The following is a 12,647-nucleotide window of genomic DNA, read 5'->3' as shown; positions in this document are numbered from 1 at the left end:
TAAAAACTAAATGCCATGTGATAATGATTTGGTGTAATCGCCACCCTGATTCTAGTGCAGGCCGAGTGTTGAATTGCTGATAAGTGTGACCATTGGAACAGGGATTAACAAAGATCTCATTTCACCAAACCACATGCAAACCAAACATTGACGCAGTAATACACAAACTTTCACTGTATGCATACAGTTAAATCCCCAAGCCACTGTTATGTATAACAACTTAAGTTTTAATTATTTCTCTGATAAAGTTTTCTTAATATCATATGAGATCAAATGGTTTAATACTTATTTGGCTAGTAATTTCAATCAATGTTACAGCAGTGATTTCTGTGCTATCTGCTTCTTTTTTTATCTGCATGAAGTTTTTCCTGTCTGTTTTCTTTCTACTTGATTTTTTTTTTTATCATGCTGCTTAACTTGTGCTTTTCTTTGCATTTTTTTTTTGTCTTTATATTTACTTTCTCCTTGTCCCTATGTCCATTCCCATACCCTGCTACATTTTCCCCTTAACCTTAATAAGATCTTTAAACCAGAAAGGAAGGGTCAGGATTATACCTGTAGATTCTGGAATGGGGGTGGACGACTGGGAAAAAAAATATAAAGGGCGGACAAAGCCTCAGCTGAGTGACTTTTTAGATGACGATGAAGACAATGTTATCTTTCGAATGGGAAGACCCTACCCTGAGTCATCAAATGCACCAGTTACTCAAAATGCAAAACGTAGTGGTTTCCTGCCTGCCACCTACCCAGAAGGCTATGACACTATTGACCGACGGCGAAAGAAAAAGATAACAGACCCAGGGGGGTTGCTCAGTACAGAGGCTGACAAGCTGAGAGAAGACACTTCCGACCTCACACTCCTCCATGCGAAGAGAGGGGAGGTATTTATGAGGCAGGTAGTAGAGATGCAGGAAGAGGAGGAGTGTATAACCTCATGCCTCCAGCCATACAAAAATGGCCTCCTCTATAAAACAAGGATGTGGGCTAAAAATGAGTTAGACCACACTTTTGAGAATTACGTGGCATACAAAAAAGAGCATGATGCTAAAAGGAGAGCACGGTTTGATTTTGAATTAGAGAGCCCTCAGGATGTGCACTACCCTCCAAGACTAGAGGATGATATTGATGATATTGCCTTTATGGCTGAAGACTTGTTCTCTGAGAATGCAAGACATTACAGAAAAAGGCATCCTTCCTCCTATGAGGGCCACATTGAAAATTCTCAGGGCCTTCGAGAGAAGAAGTGTGGCAAATCTAAAACTGGAGGGTGGGGTTCAGAGGCTATGCTCTCTCCTGTAGAGGAACCAATTGATGAATATGTAGACCCCATGGATGAGCTTCAGTGTCTAGTTGAAACTGTTTCTGAATACCTTGCTGAAAAAGAGGAAGAAATTAGCAAGTATGGTTCCCTTCCTAAATCAAGCAAATCAAGGCTATCTTCTCAAGGGAGCAATAGAACAGATTCCTTTGGAGATTACCAGAATGGTACAAAGGATTCTAAAGAAAAATCCCAATCACAAGCTCCTCCTGATCAGGGTATATCAGGTGTGAAAAGTGCCATGAGCTCATTGTTCAGTTCTTTGACTGACAAAGTTGGAGGAGGCCCCAAACAACCTGTCCCCACTTCACAAGCACCATCTGCACAGCCCTCACAATCTGGAATAACAAAACTGTTTTCTTTTATTCCCAAGTCAAATAACACAGCTCCAGTAGCCATTGTATCTCCAGTGGAAACATCCCCTGAAAAATCAATCAGTTTTTTGCCTTCTCAGCCACCATGTGCTGCCAAATGTTATTATCAGGATACTCAAACAAGTGCAAGAGAACATAAACCAGGGTATGTTACCAAACCTCAAAGTGCTCCAGGAAATTCCGTCTTGGGAAAATTGAACTCTTTAAAGCTGTTTACAGCAGGGGACAGTGAGATCTCTCCAAAAAACAAACAGGCACCAGAGTCTGAATGTCCTAACTCACATACACAGTGGGATGAGAAATGGGGTGATGAAAGTGTGCATCAAGCTACACAGGTGGGAACCACTGAAAGAAGTATGAAATTGGAGAAGTTGAGAAGTTCATCACAGGATAAACTTTTTGGTCAAAATTCTAATGAAAATTTATATAGGAGACAACATCCACAGATTTACAAGCAAGAAAATGGGCCAGTTCCAGGGCCAGAAAAGTTTGCAGATCAGACACAATCTGCGCACACTGGATTCTTTAGCCCTTTTAAGAAATCATTAAGCTCACTGATCACACCTGTTCCAATTCCATCTCAGGGACCTCCTCCTGTGGCCGTTTACCCGGTGTTTCGAACCACAGAGGATCCCCAAATTCAGAAACCAGCAGAGGACTCATCACTGAGCAGTAAGCTGAAGCTACCTTTCCTCTCCTCTGAGAATGTTTCCACTCAGCAACATCCCAAAGCAGAGGGAGGTGTGCTTTCAGGTTTTTTGAAGTTTTCATCTACTGAAGATATTAGTGCCTCCATGAAAACACAGAATCCTCAGCAAGCACATTCTGACTCATCTTCAGCAACCTCTGCCACCCACAGTTCTGCTAATCCCCAAGAAAGCACTGAGAGAGGATGGTTCTCCAACATATTTAACCCCCCCTCTGCTCCTCCTGGTTCAAACCAGATTTTTACCCAAAATCACCAATCTCAAAAAAGCAGAGTGCCATCTGGTCCACTGCTTACCTCAAGTCAGAGACCAATTGGAGTCCCACAAGAAATGAAACATCAAATTCCCAGTCAGCCTGAACCACAGGGTTTTCTTGGTGGCCTTTTTAAAGGGAGCTCAGCAGAAAATGTCTCTCAGACAGGCTCTAATCAACCCAAACAAGCAGGACTGCTGTCTGGGCTGCTTAAATTTGGCTCTGCTAGTGACATCTCTGGCAGCGTGCCTCATCAAGGAAGAAATCAACCACCAACGACCAATGCTCCCCCTCAGCTTCACCATCACACTGCCCCACAACAAAGTTCTTCAGCTGCACAGACAGGTGGCCTTTTTTCTGGCCTATTGAAATTTTCATCAGCTGAAAACATACAGGAAAATGTACAGTCTGCTGAAACTGAAAGGCAAAGGGACATCCCTGCCAGTTACCCTGCTCACCATCAGAACCCAGGTGAAACACAACAACCGCAACAAAAGGGGCCGCTGTCTGGTTTCCTTAAATTAGCATCCTCTGAAAATATCTCAAGCAGTCAGTCAATTCATCAGCCTAGTTCAGTTCAACATAATCAACAAGCTTTCCCCCAACAGACGAAGGCTCCAAGTGCAGGTCCTAATTTAAGTAACAGAACTTTGGGACAGCAAGGTGTCCAAAAAGAGACAAGTAAAACAAGCTTTACTCGACAAAAAACTGTGCCACTTCAGCAAACACCTTCCCAAAAGACTGCTGTTGCATCTGGTCTTTTTAAATTTTCTTCAGCTGAGAGTATAAACATACAAAATCAAACACCAGCTCAACATCCTGTAATTCCCCCAAGTAAATCTAGTCATGAGCAAATAAGACCAAAGAATATCCTGTTCCCCAGCCAAAATCAGTCACAAAACTGCACAACACAAAAAACAACTCAAGCAAGTGGACTATTTTCTGGGTTATTCAAATCCTCTGAAAATATGTCTCAACAGCAACAAAATGTTTATGAGACCCAAGCAAATCAACCTAATAAAGTACCATGTAGCCAGCCTGGTCCAGCACCAGTGGAGACATCAAGTCAGCCAGGAATGCTCTCTGGGTTGTTTAACAAGTTAACAAAATCGTCTGAAATCACTGATACAACTTCTCAAACATCAATGGGCCAACCACCACAACAGAAAACACTGATGACCCCCACCACAATACAAAGTCTAATTCAACAGTCAGCGTCTAATGTTACACAACAATCCTCACAAGAACAACCAGACAAAGACAAGAGAAATCCAAGACCTGGTCAGCAAGGCTTTTTATCTGGATTGTTCAGAAAAAATGTATTAGAAGACCAGAGTACTAAACAAGTAACAATGCCATATCAGATCACAGAAAACATACTCTCTACTAATGCAACAGGAATTTACTCAGATGTATTAAAAAGCACTGCCTCAGACTCTGCAAGTGAGAGGCTGCAAAGATCTGTTCCAGATTCCCCTATTCCAGGACAGAGTAGACATGCTCTTACCAGTACACCCGTATCAATTCATGCAGAGAGTTTAGATTTGCGAACCTCAGTAACATTTGCAAGATCTCTTCAAAGTCAGGCAACATACTCCTCATTTAGCACAGGTAATTTACCTCAGCTGTACTACTCTGGCTCACTTGGCCCAACAAATGCTGTTGCTTATAGTACAGGAAATATTCATTCTCTTTTGCAAAACCATGCTACATCTCCAGTCATGACCCTCAAGCCTTGTATTAGTGGAAGCAGCCCCTCTTTGTTTGGAGCAACAAGTCAGAACTTGTATCAAAGTCCGTTGTCTGCATATGGATTCAGTCCCTCTTATGATGAAAACCAATGGATTCGTGAAAGTGCTCTATGGCAGCAGTTTCAGAATGAGTCGCTAAATTATAACTACCAGGTGGAAGATCAAGGTTATAACTGTGAAGGTACACCATTACAAGCATCTATCCATCACTGTAGCTCCTTAAATATCAATCAGCCAATTAACAATACAGCTTGGCAAGGTGTTTCATGTAACCAAGAACAAATGGAATCATATGTGTTTGAAAGATACACAAATGAAGATCTATATGCCAAAAAGAAACTATGGAATAGCTATGATGATTTGGGGAACCTTGCATATTCGTCTAATGAGGAAGGTGCATTGAACTTAACTACAAAACAGAGTAACACAAAATTTGGGAAATGGCATTCATTTAATGATGGTAGTTCTTACAGCTTAAATGGTATTTCATATCATGAAGGTTATTATGAGGAAACTGCACCAAGCCTATCTTACTCAGCAAACTGGCAGTATGGAATGGATAATGCAAACCCACAAAATGTTCACACTAATGGTCCATTTTATGGTCCATTTCATACAACAGGTTTCCTGCCAGGTGCCCATATTGAGACAGAAGACACAATGTACCTTGAAGACACTGAATGGTATCAGCAGTGGCTTGCTCTTTTGGAGCAAGGAATGTGGTGGCCAGCAGAAGATGGTGACTGTGGCTACTTTGTTTATACAGATCATGAGTACATCTATGCCTTGCTTACAGATGCAGCAGGTGAATATGTGTATGCATGTGCACCTGACAGTGAATCATGTGGATATCCACAGCAAATAGGTAGCTTCCCCAGTGCTTGTCTGAACAATGAAATGGTTTTAGTTTGTGGATTTAAAATTCCACTTTACAATGAAGATGAGCTTCTATGGCTTCCTGGTGAAGATCAATGTGATCCCCAGCTTCTTAATGCCCCCTTAGATTTGTCTGCTGCCTACAGAAAAGGAAACCAGCTCATGAATTTAAATCTTGAGCAATTCTCTGAATTGTTTGAAAATTCATTTGTTTCGCAAGGGCAACAAGTTTTGGATTTCGGATCTTATAGATTAAACAAAATCAGGATGGACCCAAGACACCCTAGTTATGTCTATGGAGATCACTGCCAAGATGTCATTGATCTATCATCCCACAATAGAGATTACATTGGTCCTAACTGGAACAACCAAGAAGTCAAGTCATTTCTTGCTCAAAAGGTTTCTGTTTCCTTAAACTCTACTCCTGCAGCAAATGCAAATCAGCAGCTACTTTACAACTGTTATCAACCCAGCCAGCGGCGGCGTTCATCTGCTGCTGTGACAGTAAAACATGTAGATGATGTTTCAGATGAAGAATGGAGGAAAAGAGTGTCTCCAGTTGAAGCATTGCCAAATCGTCAAGTCAAAAAGATTTCTTCCCTAATATCATCTTTTGTGAGCAAACCGCAGGTGGAATCGAATAAAGGTGGTGTATCCAAATGTGATCAGCCCTCTGACAAGCCTAAGAATATTTTGTCTTCAGGTTTTCAAAGTCTCAAATCAAAGATTGTTAAAGAAGAGTCCCCTGCTGTTGTGACCCATCCAGAAGGCATTAAACAGCAAATGCAAAAGCCAGCTACCACACAGGGAAGAATTTTACCAGCAGTACCAACATCCACTCAAGTAACCCAGCCCTCAACACTCCCACAAACAACATCACAGAAACCAAGACTTTCACGTCAAACTACCATGGGACAACAAGCAGCTCCACCGACAAAGCCCAGCATTACAGTGCCTTCAGGTTCAAAAGAATCTCTAAATAAACCTGCACAATCCACATTTTCAGCTGAAAAACCAGTGGCTGTGGCATCAGAAAAAGCATCTGAACAACCACAGGCAGGCTTCATGAGCTTTCTTAAATCTACAGTTGGTATGGAGGAGACCATATCAAGCCCACAGACAATTACTCACACATCTCCTAATCAGCAAAGCAAAACAGGTACTAGTACTTCCATACCAGGCAGTACCACAAGCAATAAAGAAACTACAGGAGTCTCCAATTTGTTTGGATCGATTAGCAGCTTATTTGGTAATGAGTCACCTCCACCACAAAAACAGCAAATGAAACCTAGTGTTACAGAGGGTTCACTTTCATCAACATCTAGATCCACTGTGGACCAAAGTGGTGCATCTCGGTCTGCGCAAAGCCAAATCCCAAATAAAAGTATATCACAAGCATCTTTAACCACTCCTTCCACACAGCCTGCAATTAGTAAGTCTGAGACAATGCCACCGACAGGGCAGATAAAGCAGGAGACAGCAAATAAACCATCCAGTGGACTGTTTGGATTTTCAATTGGAGATATGCTGGCAGGATCAACACCAGCTGCTCCATCTAGCCCCATGCCTCAGACATCTACAGCAGCTACAGCTCCGCAGGAAGAATCCCTTGGCAAAAGTCTATTTTCAATGTTTACAGGGCCAAGTCCCCCACAGACTGCACCTAAAACCAGTCCCATACCTCAAAAAAATCCACCAAGTGCAACGTCACAACCTCCTCAACAAGAAACACTTGGTAAAAGTATATTATCAATGTTTGGCGGACCAAGTCCTCCCCAACCCTCTAATCAAACAAAGCCTGCTTCTGAGGCCCAGCAACAGGGAGCTATTCCTCCAAAAGATCCCCCATCAACAGGATTCCTCTCTATGTTTGGAGGTCCAAGCATGCAACAATCTCCAGCTCAGACAGGATCTTTTCTTGGGGGAATTCTGCCCGGGCCATCAAGTTCATCTGAAAGTCCAATGAAGGGGCTTTTCTCTGTGTTTAGTGATCCCACCCCTCTGCAAACTCAGCCATCAACTATGCCATCTCAACAAAGAGGACCTCAGTCTCAAACTCAGCAACCTCAGACACAATCTAAACCACAAGAGCTGCCTCAACCACAAGGACAAACAGCAACTTCAGTTCTTGGTTTATTGGGTGGGCTATCTGCCTCTACTGAAAGTCCCAGAAAAAATTTGTTCTCCATGTTTAGTACTCCTCAAACACAAGGACCCAGTGGAAGTGCAAACATGTCCTCTGCACCAGAGACTGCACCACCCAAAGCATCCCCTAAAGGTATAGTCTCTGTTTTAAATGAAGCTATTTCCCCACTACAGCAGCCTCCCAACTCATCATGTGCTAACAACGATCCACAAAGACAAAGTTCATCACAAATGGCATCTATATCCAATAGCAATGTCCCAGAGCCAGCAAATGTCCATGCAATGTCAAGTGAAACTTCAGAGAGCAAAGCTAGTGTCCAAAGTGAAATGCATGCAAGCCCATCCAGTGATATTACTACACCAGTGAAAAGTTCTATTAAAGAGGAAATCACAGTTAAAGATGTAGATGTAAAACCTGAGGAACCAAAAACAGAATCTGTTGTGCAAAAAGAAACAAGCACAGCAAGTGCACTCCAGGATTCTGCCCCTCCAAAGGAGACACCAGCTTCTGGCCTGTTGTCTATGATTAGTGGATCAGGCTCTCAACCTCCATCATCACGTTCAATATCAGATGGTGCAGGAAAAGGTTTGCTATCTTTGTTTTCTACTTCCAGTACTGAACCTACAACTAGCCAGACTGGTCCTACACCGACAGGGTCTGCGTCAGCAGAATCAGGCCTCAAGGATCCCTTGACCAAAGGTTTATTATCTGTTTTTGGAGGTTCTAGTCCTCGGCCATCTTCACAATCTGGAGGTTCTCTGTTAGGGGCAATGTTTGGAGGGTCTTCGCCTCAGACACCAGCCACTCAAACAGGAGGATCATTACTTGGTGGTTTATTTGGAGGGTCTGCACCTCAAAATGCTCCTCAAGCTGGTCCCACTAAGGCTGCTGGACCAGGTCCTCAAACTTCAGGACCTCAGACAGGGGGGGCATCATTACTTGGAGGTCTATTTGGTGGATCTGCTCCCCAGGTTGTTGGATCTCAAACTGCTGGGTCTATTTTGGGTGGGATTTTTGGAGGCTCAGCAGCTGCGTCAACAGTGCTTCAGACAAGTGGCCCCACTACCACGCAAAGCTCAACTTCCCAGAGTAGCAGCTCTATGTTGGGGGGGATTTTGGGTGGCTCTACTACTCAAACAAACACTGGAAAAACTGGTTCATCTTTTCTGGGCAGTATTTTACCAGGCTCTGTTCCAAATGAGACCCCAGATAAAGGTTTGCTTTCAGTGTTCGGAGGACCTGCACCAGCTGCAACACCCACTGCAGCAACTACCTCATCTAATGATGACAAGAAAACATTACCCACAACACTAACTGACAATGCATTAGATGCAGGTGTTTTGCCAAAGCCCACTGATGACGACAGTAAAACTTCTCCAGATAGTATGGAAATAGGTGTAACTGATACTGCTAACACAACCAAAGAGAGAGTAAAAGCTCTACATCAACCTGACACAAGCTTGTCCAAATCTGAAAGCAGCCTCACTGGAGAAGTTAGTGGAAAACCTACTGATAAACTGATCACTTCAGTAGAAAATAATAACTCTAAAGAACCTGACGACAGTGCACCAGCCCAACTTGAGCTTGTAAGTGGTCAAAGTCCAGATGTAGCAACACTTAAAATCGAAGGCGAGAGACCGATCTCTCAGTCAGTAAGTCCTGCAGTCCAGACAGAGCAGAAGCCACCAGAGCTGGACAAATCTGTTAGTGACTCAGCCGCAGATACAGTTACAGGCTTTGTGTCTTCTCTGTTTAAACCAGCAGCTGCTCCCACTGAAGGTCCTCAACAACAGCAGAACTCACTGTTTGGACTGGGGGGAATAGCACCCCAGGCTCCTACTGGTCAAACTGGACCATCCTTATTAGGGGGAATATTTGGAGGACCAAGCACCCAGTCGCCATCTCCCCAGTCGGGTTCATCATTATTAGGTTTATTCAAAGGATCTGCTCCACAGTCTGGGCCTCAACCCACAGCACCTCCCACTGCAGGATCAATATTAGGTGGGATGTTTGGAGGAGGATCCACTGCCAAGCCTGCAGGTCCACAGAGTGGTGGATCATTACTAGGTGGGATGTTTGGAGGTGCCGGAGCAGCATCACAGACAGGTGGATCACTGCTTGGAGGAATGTTTGGCGGAGCCACGGGTCAGACTGCAGGATCCCAGGCTGGAGCATCAATACTTGGAGGCATAAGTGGATCTCTGTTTGGGGGAATGGCACAACCACCTAAGCCTTCTGAACCAGTGCCAGCTGCACCAAAAGCAACACACAGTGCTGCTCCTCAGCCACAGATTAAAAGTGAAATTGTATCTGCAAAAGTACTTCCATCTGGTGGAGACACTAGCACCAAAAAAATGGATCATGAGCAGGTATCTGAAAACCTGACTGGTAGCAAAGCTTTTGCTTCTGATACAGCTGGTCAGAAAACTTCTATAGTTGCAAGTGAACCACTGAATACAACAAATAACCTTTCCAATCAGATAGATAACGCTGAGAAAGAAAAGATAAATACCGACGGAGAGGTGATACATGAAAAGCCCATGGTCATAAAAGGAGGCCCTGAGAGCCAAGAAGGTGACAAATCAGTGCCACTAGCTGCTCAAGAGGCAGATTCGAATAAACCTTCCCCAGCTGATCAGTTGTTCAATGGTGCTGAGCAACCCCCATGTCAGTCTCTGTTTGGATTCATGTCGACACAGAGTGATGCAGGAAAATCTCTTGGATCCCTTTTTTCACCTGCAATGCCATCAGTTGCTCCTTCGCTGCCTCAAACAGAAGGTGGTGGTCTGTTATCAGGATTAAAAACCCTATCTGGAGGCCTATTTCAAGAGGAAAGTGCTGCTTCTGGAAAACAGGAGCAAACCTCTTTGCTATTTGGATCAAAGATAAATTTTCCCTGGCAGGCAGAGCCCCCCAAGCCACAAGCTGTCTCGGTGACAACATCTCAACCCCAATCTAACATGCCAACAAGTGGTCAAACACAAACTGTACAAAATGTTGCAACATCTGAGGCCAAAAATACTGAACTGGTAGGTTTTTCAGATGATATAGAAACCCCCCAGATATGCATCTCTGCTCCTGAAGTAGATCCTTCAGCATCCCTGACCCCAAAGGAGAAGGAAAGACTTGTAGAAACGTACCCCTCTGCAGGTTCTGCTTCTGGAGTGCAGCTGGACAATCAGTCCAAGATGGATCTGTTGAATGATAAAAGGCTAGTAAAAAGCATCATAATTGGTATCCCCCTTAATCATTTATGCTGCAATGACAGTTTGAAAACTGTGTTTCCTGTCCAGTTCTGCAGTCCATTCTTTCTACTTGTGAACTTTTACATCTGTTGTGTGTTTGTGTCTCCAATTTCATGTCCAATATCAGAACAGAACTCAATCACAAAATTTACATAATCATTGCCAATTCACTTGTAATGTAATTCTGCATTTTCTGTCTTTTTTTTCCCCAACTCCTGGAATTTTAACAGTATTGATTGTTCACCTGAAAATGCACTTTAACAATCACAGCTTTCATCTAGATTTATAAGTTGTGTAAATTGTTTGATGATGGAGTTCTGATTTGATTCTGACAATATTTTAGTCGATTAATAGTCCTCCTATTCAGCAACATCTTAATTGGCTTTGTTTCAGCTTTGCAAATGTAGTTCTCTGCCCTTACATATAAAATAAGTAAGATTTTTATAACATTCAATTCTGCATGTTTTATTTTCTAACTTCATCTATACTTCAGCCTTGCAAAGTTTCCTAACCTTTTTGTATACAATGCAGATGCTTTTAAAATTAGTGAAAAAAATGAAAAGGAAACAATAAAATTGAAAATAAAATATGCAGATGTAACTGTATGTAAATATGAATGTTGTAATAGTAAAAGTAAGCAATTTATAGGGATTAGGCATCTTTCACCACAAAGTGGAGTGTGGTCTTAAAAGTGTGAGTTTTGTTCAGAAGCTCAGGTTTAATGTAGGAAAGTCTATACAGTGTATAACACATGCCATCATCATTTTTATTATTTCCAACATGCAGCAGCCTCATTGCAAGGTTGAGTATCTATTCTAGGGAATTTCATGGTGTGTGCACACCAAATATGTCAGAATTTAAAGAACAGTGGATAGATTGTATAATAGTCTATAAGTAATTCTTTGCAGACAGGTGGGTATATTCCAATCTAATATCCTTTTTATTCAACAATGAATGTAATTTAAGAAGAACTTCTCTATTTTCATCTCTTAATTCCCACCTGTCTGGCCTTTTTTTTTTTTTTTTTAGTAAGAGTATTATACAAATATATTTAGGAGTAGATTTTAACCTGTTCTAACTCTGAATATTTTCCTCACTCTTTTTTGCCATTGTAGTCCAGTGGAAAGTAGCCGCTTTGGGTCATCAGGGAACTTGAGCCAGGCCAGCTCCCAGCTGAGCGAGACTGGCCATGAGAGCACTGGAGGGTCTGAACTAGAGGAGTCCTTTCATTCCTTTCATAGTACTGGCTTACGCCATTCTTCCAACGGGCAGCCATGTACAAATGGACATCTTTCCACCAATGGACACTCTAATATCAGTGAACAGGAAGGAGACCGGCTGTCCTCTGAAGTACTACAGGGTTTGAAAAATGACACTCCAGCAGAAAGATCATCTAAACTCCAAAGGTACAGTTCTTGTATAGATTTTACCCAAGTGAGCTTCTATGAAAAACAATGCAATAGAACTGAGGTCTCTTCATTGTTAATTACTTAGGTTCCATGATGGAGGACCACCATTACCTTTTTCCCCATCTAGAGTTCGCTGGTTGAAGGCCATTAATAAAGTCAGGGTTCAGCTCCGGGAGGTAAGCAGTAGTTTACTTTTTCTACTAATAATCTTCTTCCTGTAAACCTACCTACTCAGTACACAAAGACAACACTCTTGTAAACATGGAAATTGTGTTCCTCCGACACTGGTTGAGTTTTACCTCTCTGGATGTTTTAAGCTATTTTTCAGTTTTCAGTATTGCTTACAGATCAAATTCCTGTTCATACAAAGCTAAACAGGAGTACATTTTGTATTAGCATGGTATAAACTGCCACCAATCTTTCAAAACCCTGTCCTCCTGCACATTATAACATTTCTATGCATAGAGATAAGATCAAAACTGTGTCATTTTGAGATAATACTACACTGGGGAACAGCGGTCTTTGGCTTTTCTGTTAATGTTGAAACTCTTACTTTTTGTTGATCCCG

The 12,647-nt window shown here is 42.4% G+C and overlaps 1 protein-coding gene across 1 annotated transcript in view; it reads left to right on the top strand.

The window, feature by feature from the left end:
- Positions 1-12,647, top strand: part of LOC306768456 (protein unc-13 homolog B-like) — a 70,243-nt gene that overhangs the window by 27,239 nt on the left and 30,357 nt on the right. The window contains exons 9-10 of the mRNA XM_079256825.1: positions 11,786-12,076; positions 12,165-12,255. Of these exons, the coding sequence (XP_079112951.1) occupies positions 11,786-12,076; positions 12,165-12,255 (382 nt within the window). The remainder of the gene's footprint in view (positions 1-11,785; positions 12,077-12,164; positions 12,256-12,647) is intronic.

The sequence above is a fragment of the Telmatherina bonti genome (genome assembly GCF_933228915.1).
Source record: "Telmatherina bonti genome assembly, chromosome: 17".
Classification (NCBI taxonomy): Eukaryota; Metazoa; Chordata; class Actinopteri; order Atheriniformes; family Telmatherinidae; genus Telmatherina; species Telmatherina bonti.
The sequence above is the reverse complement of the archived record's forward strand: the minus strand, read 5'-3'. Positions and strand labels throughout refer to the sequence as shown.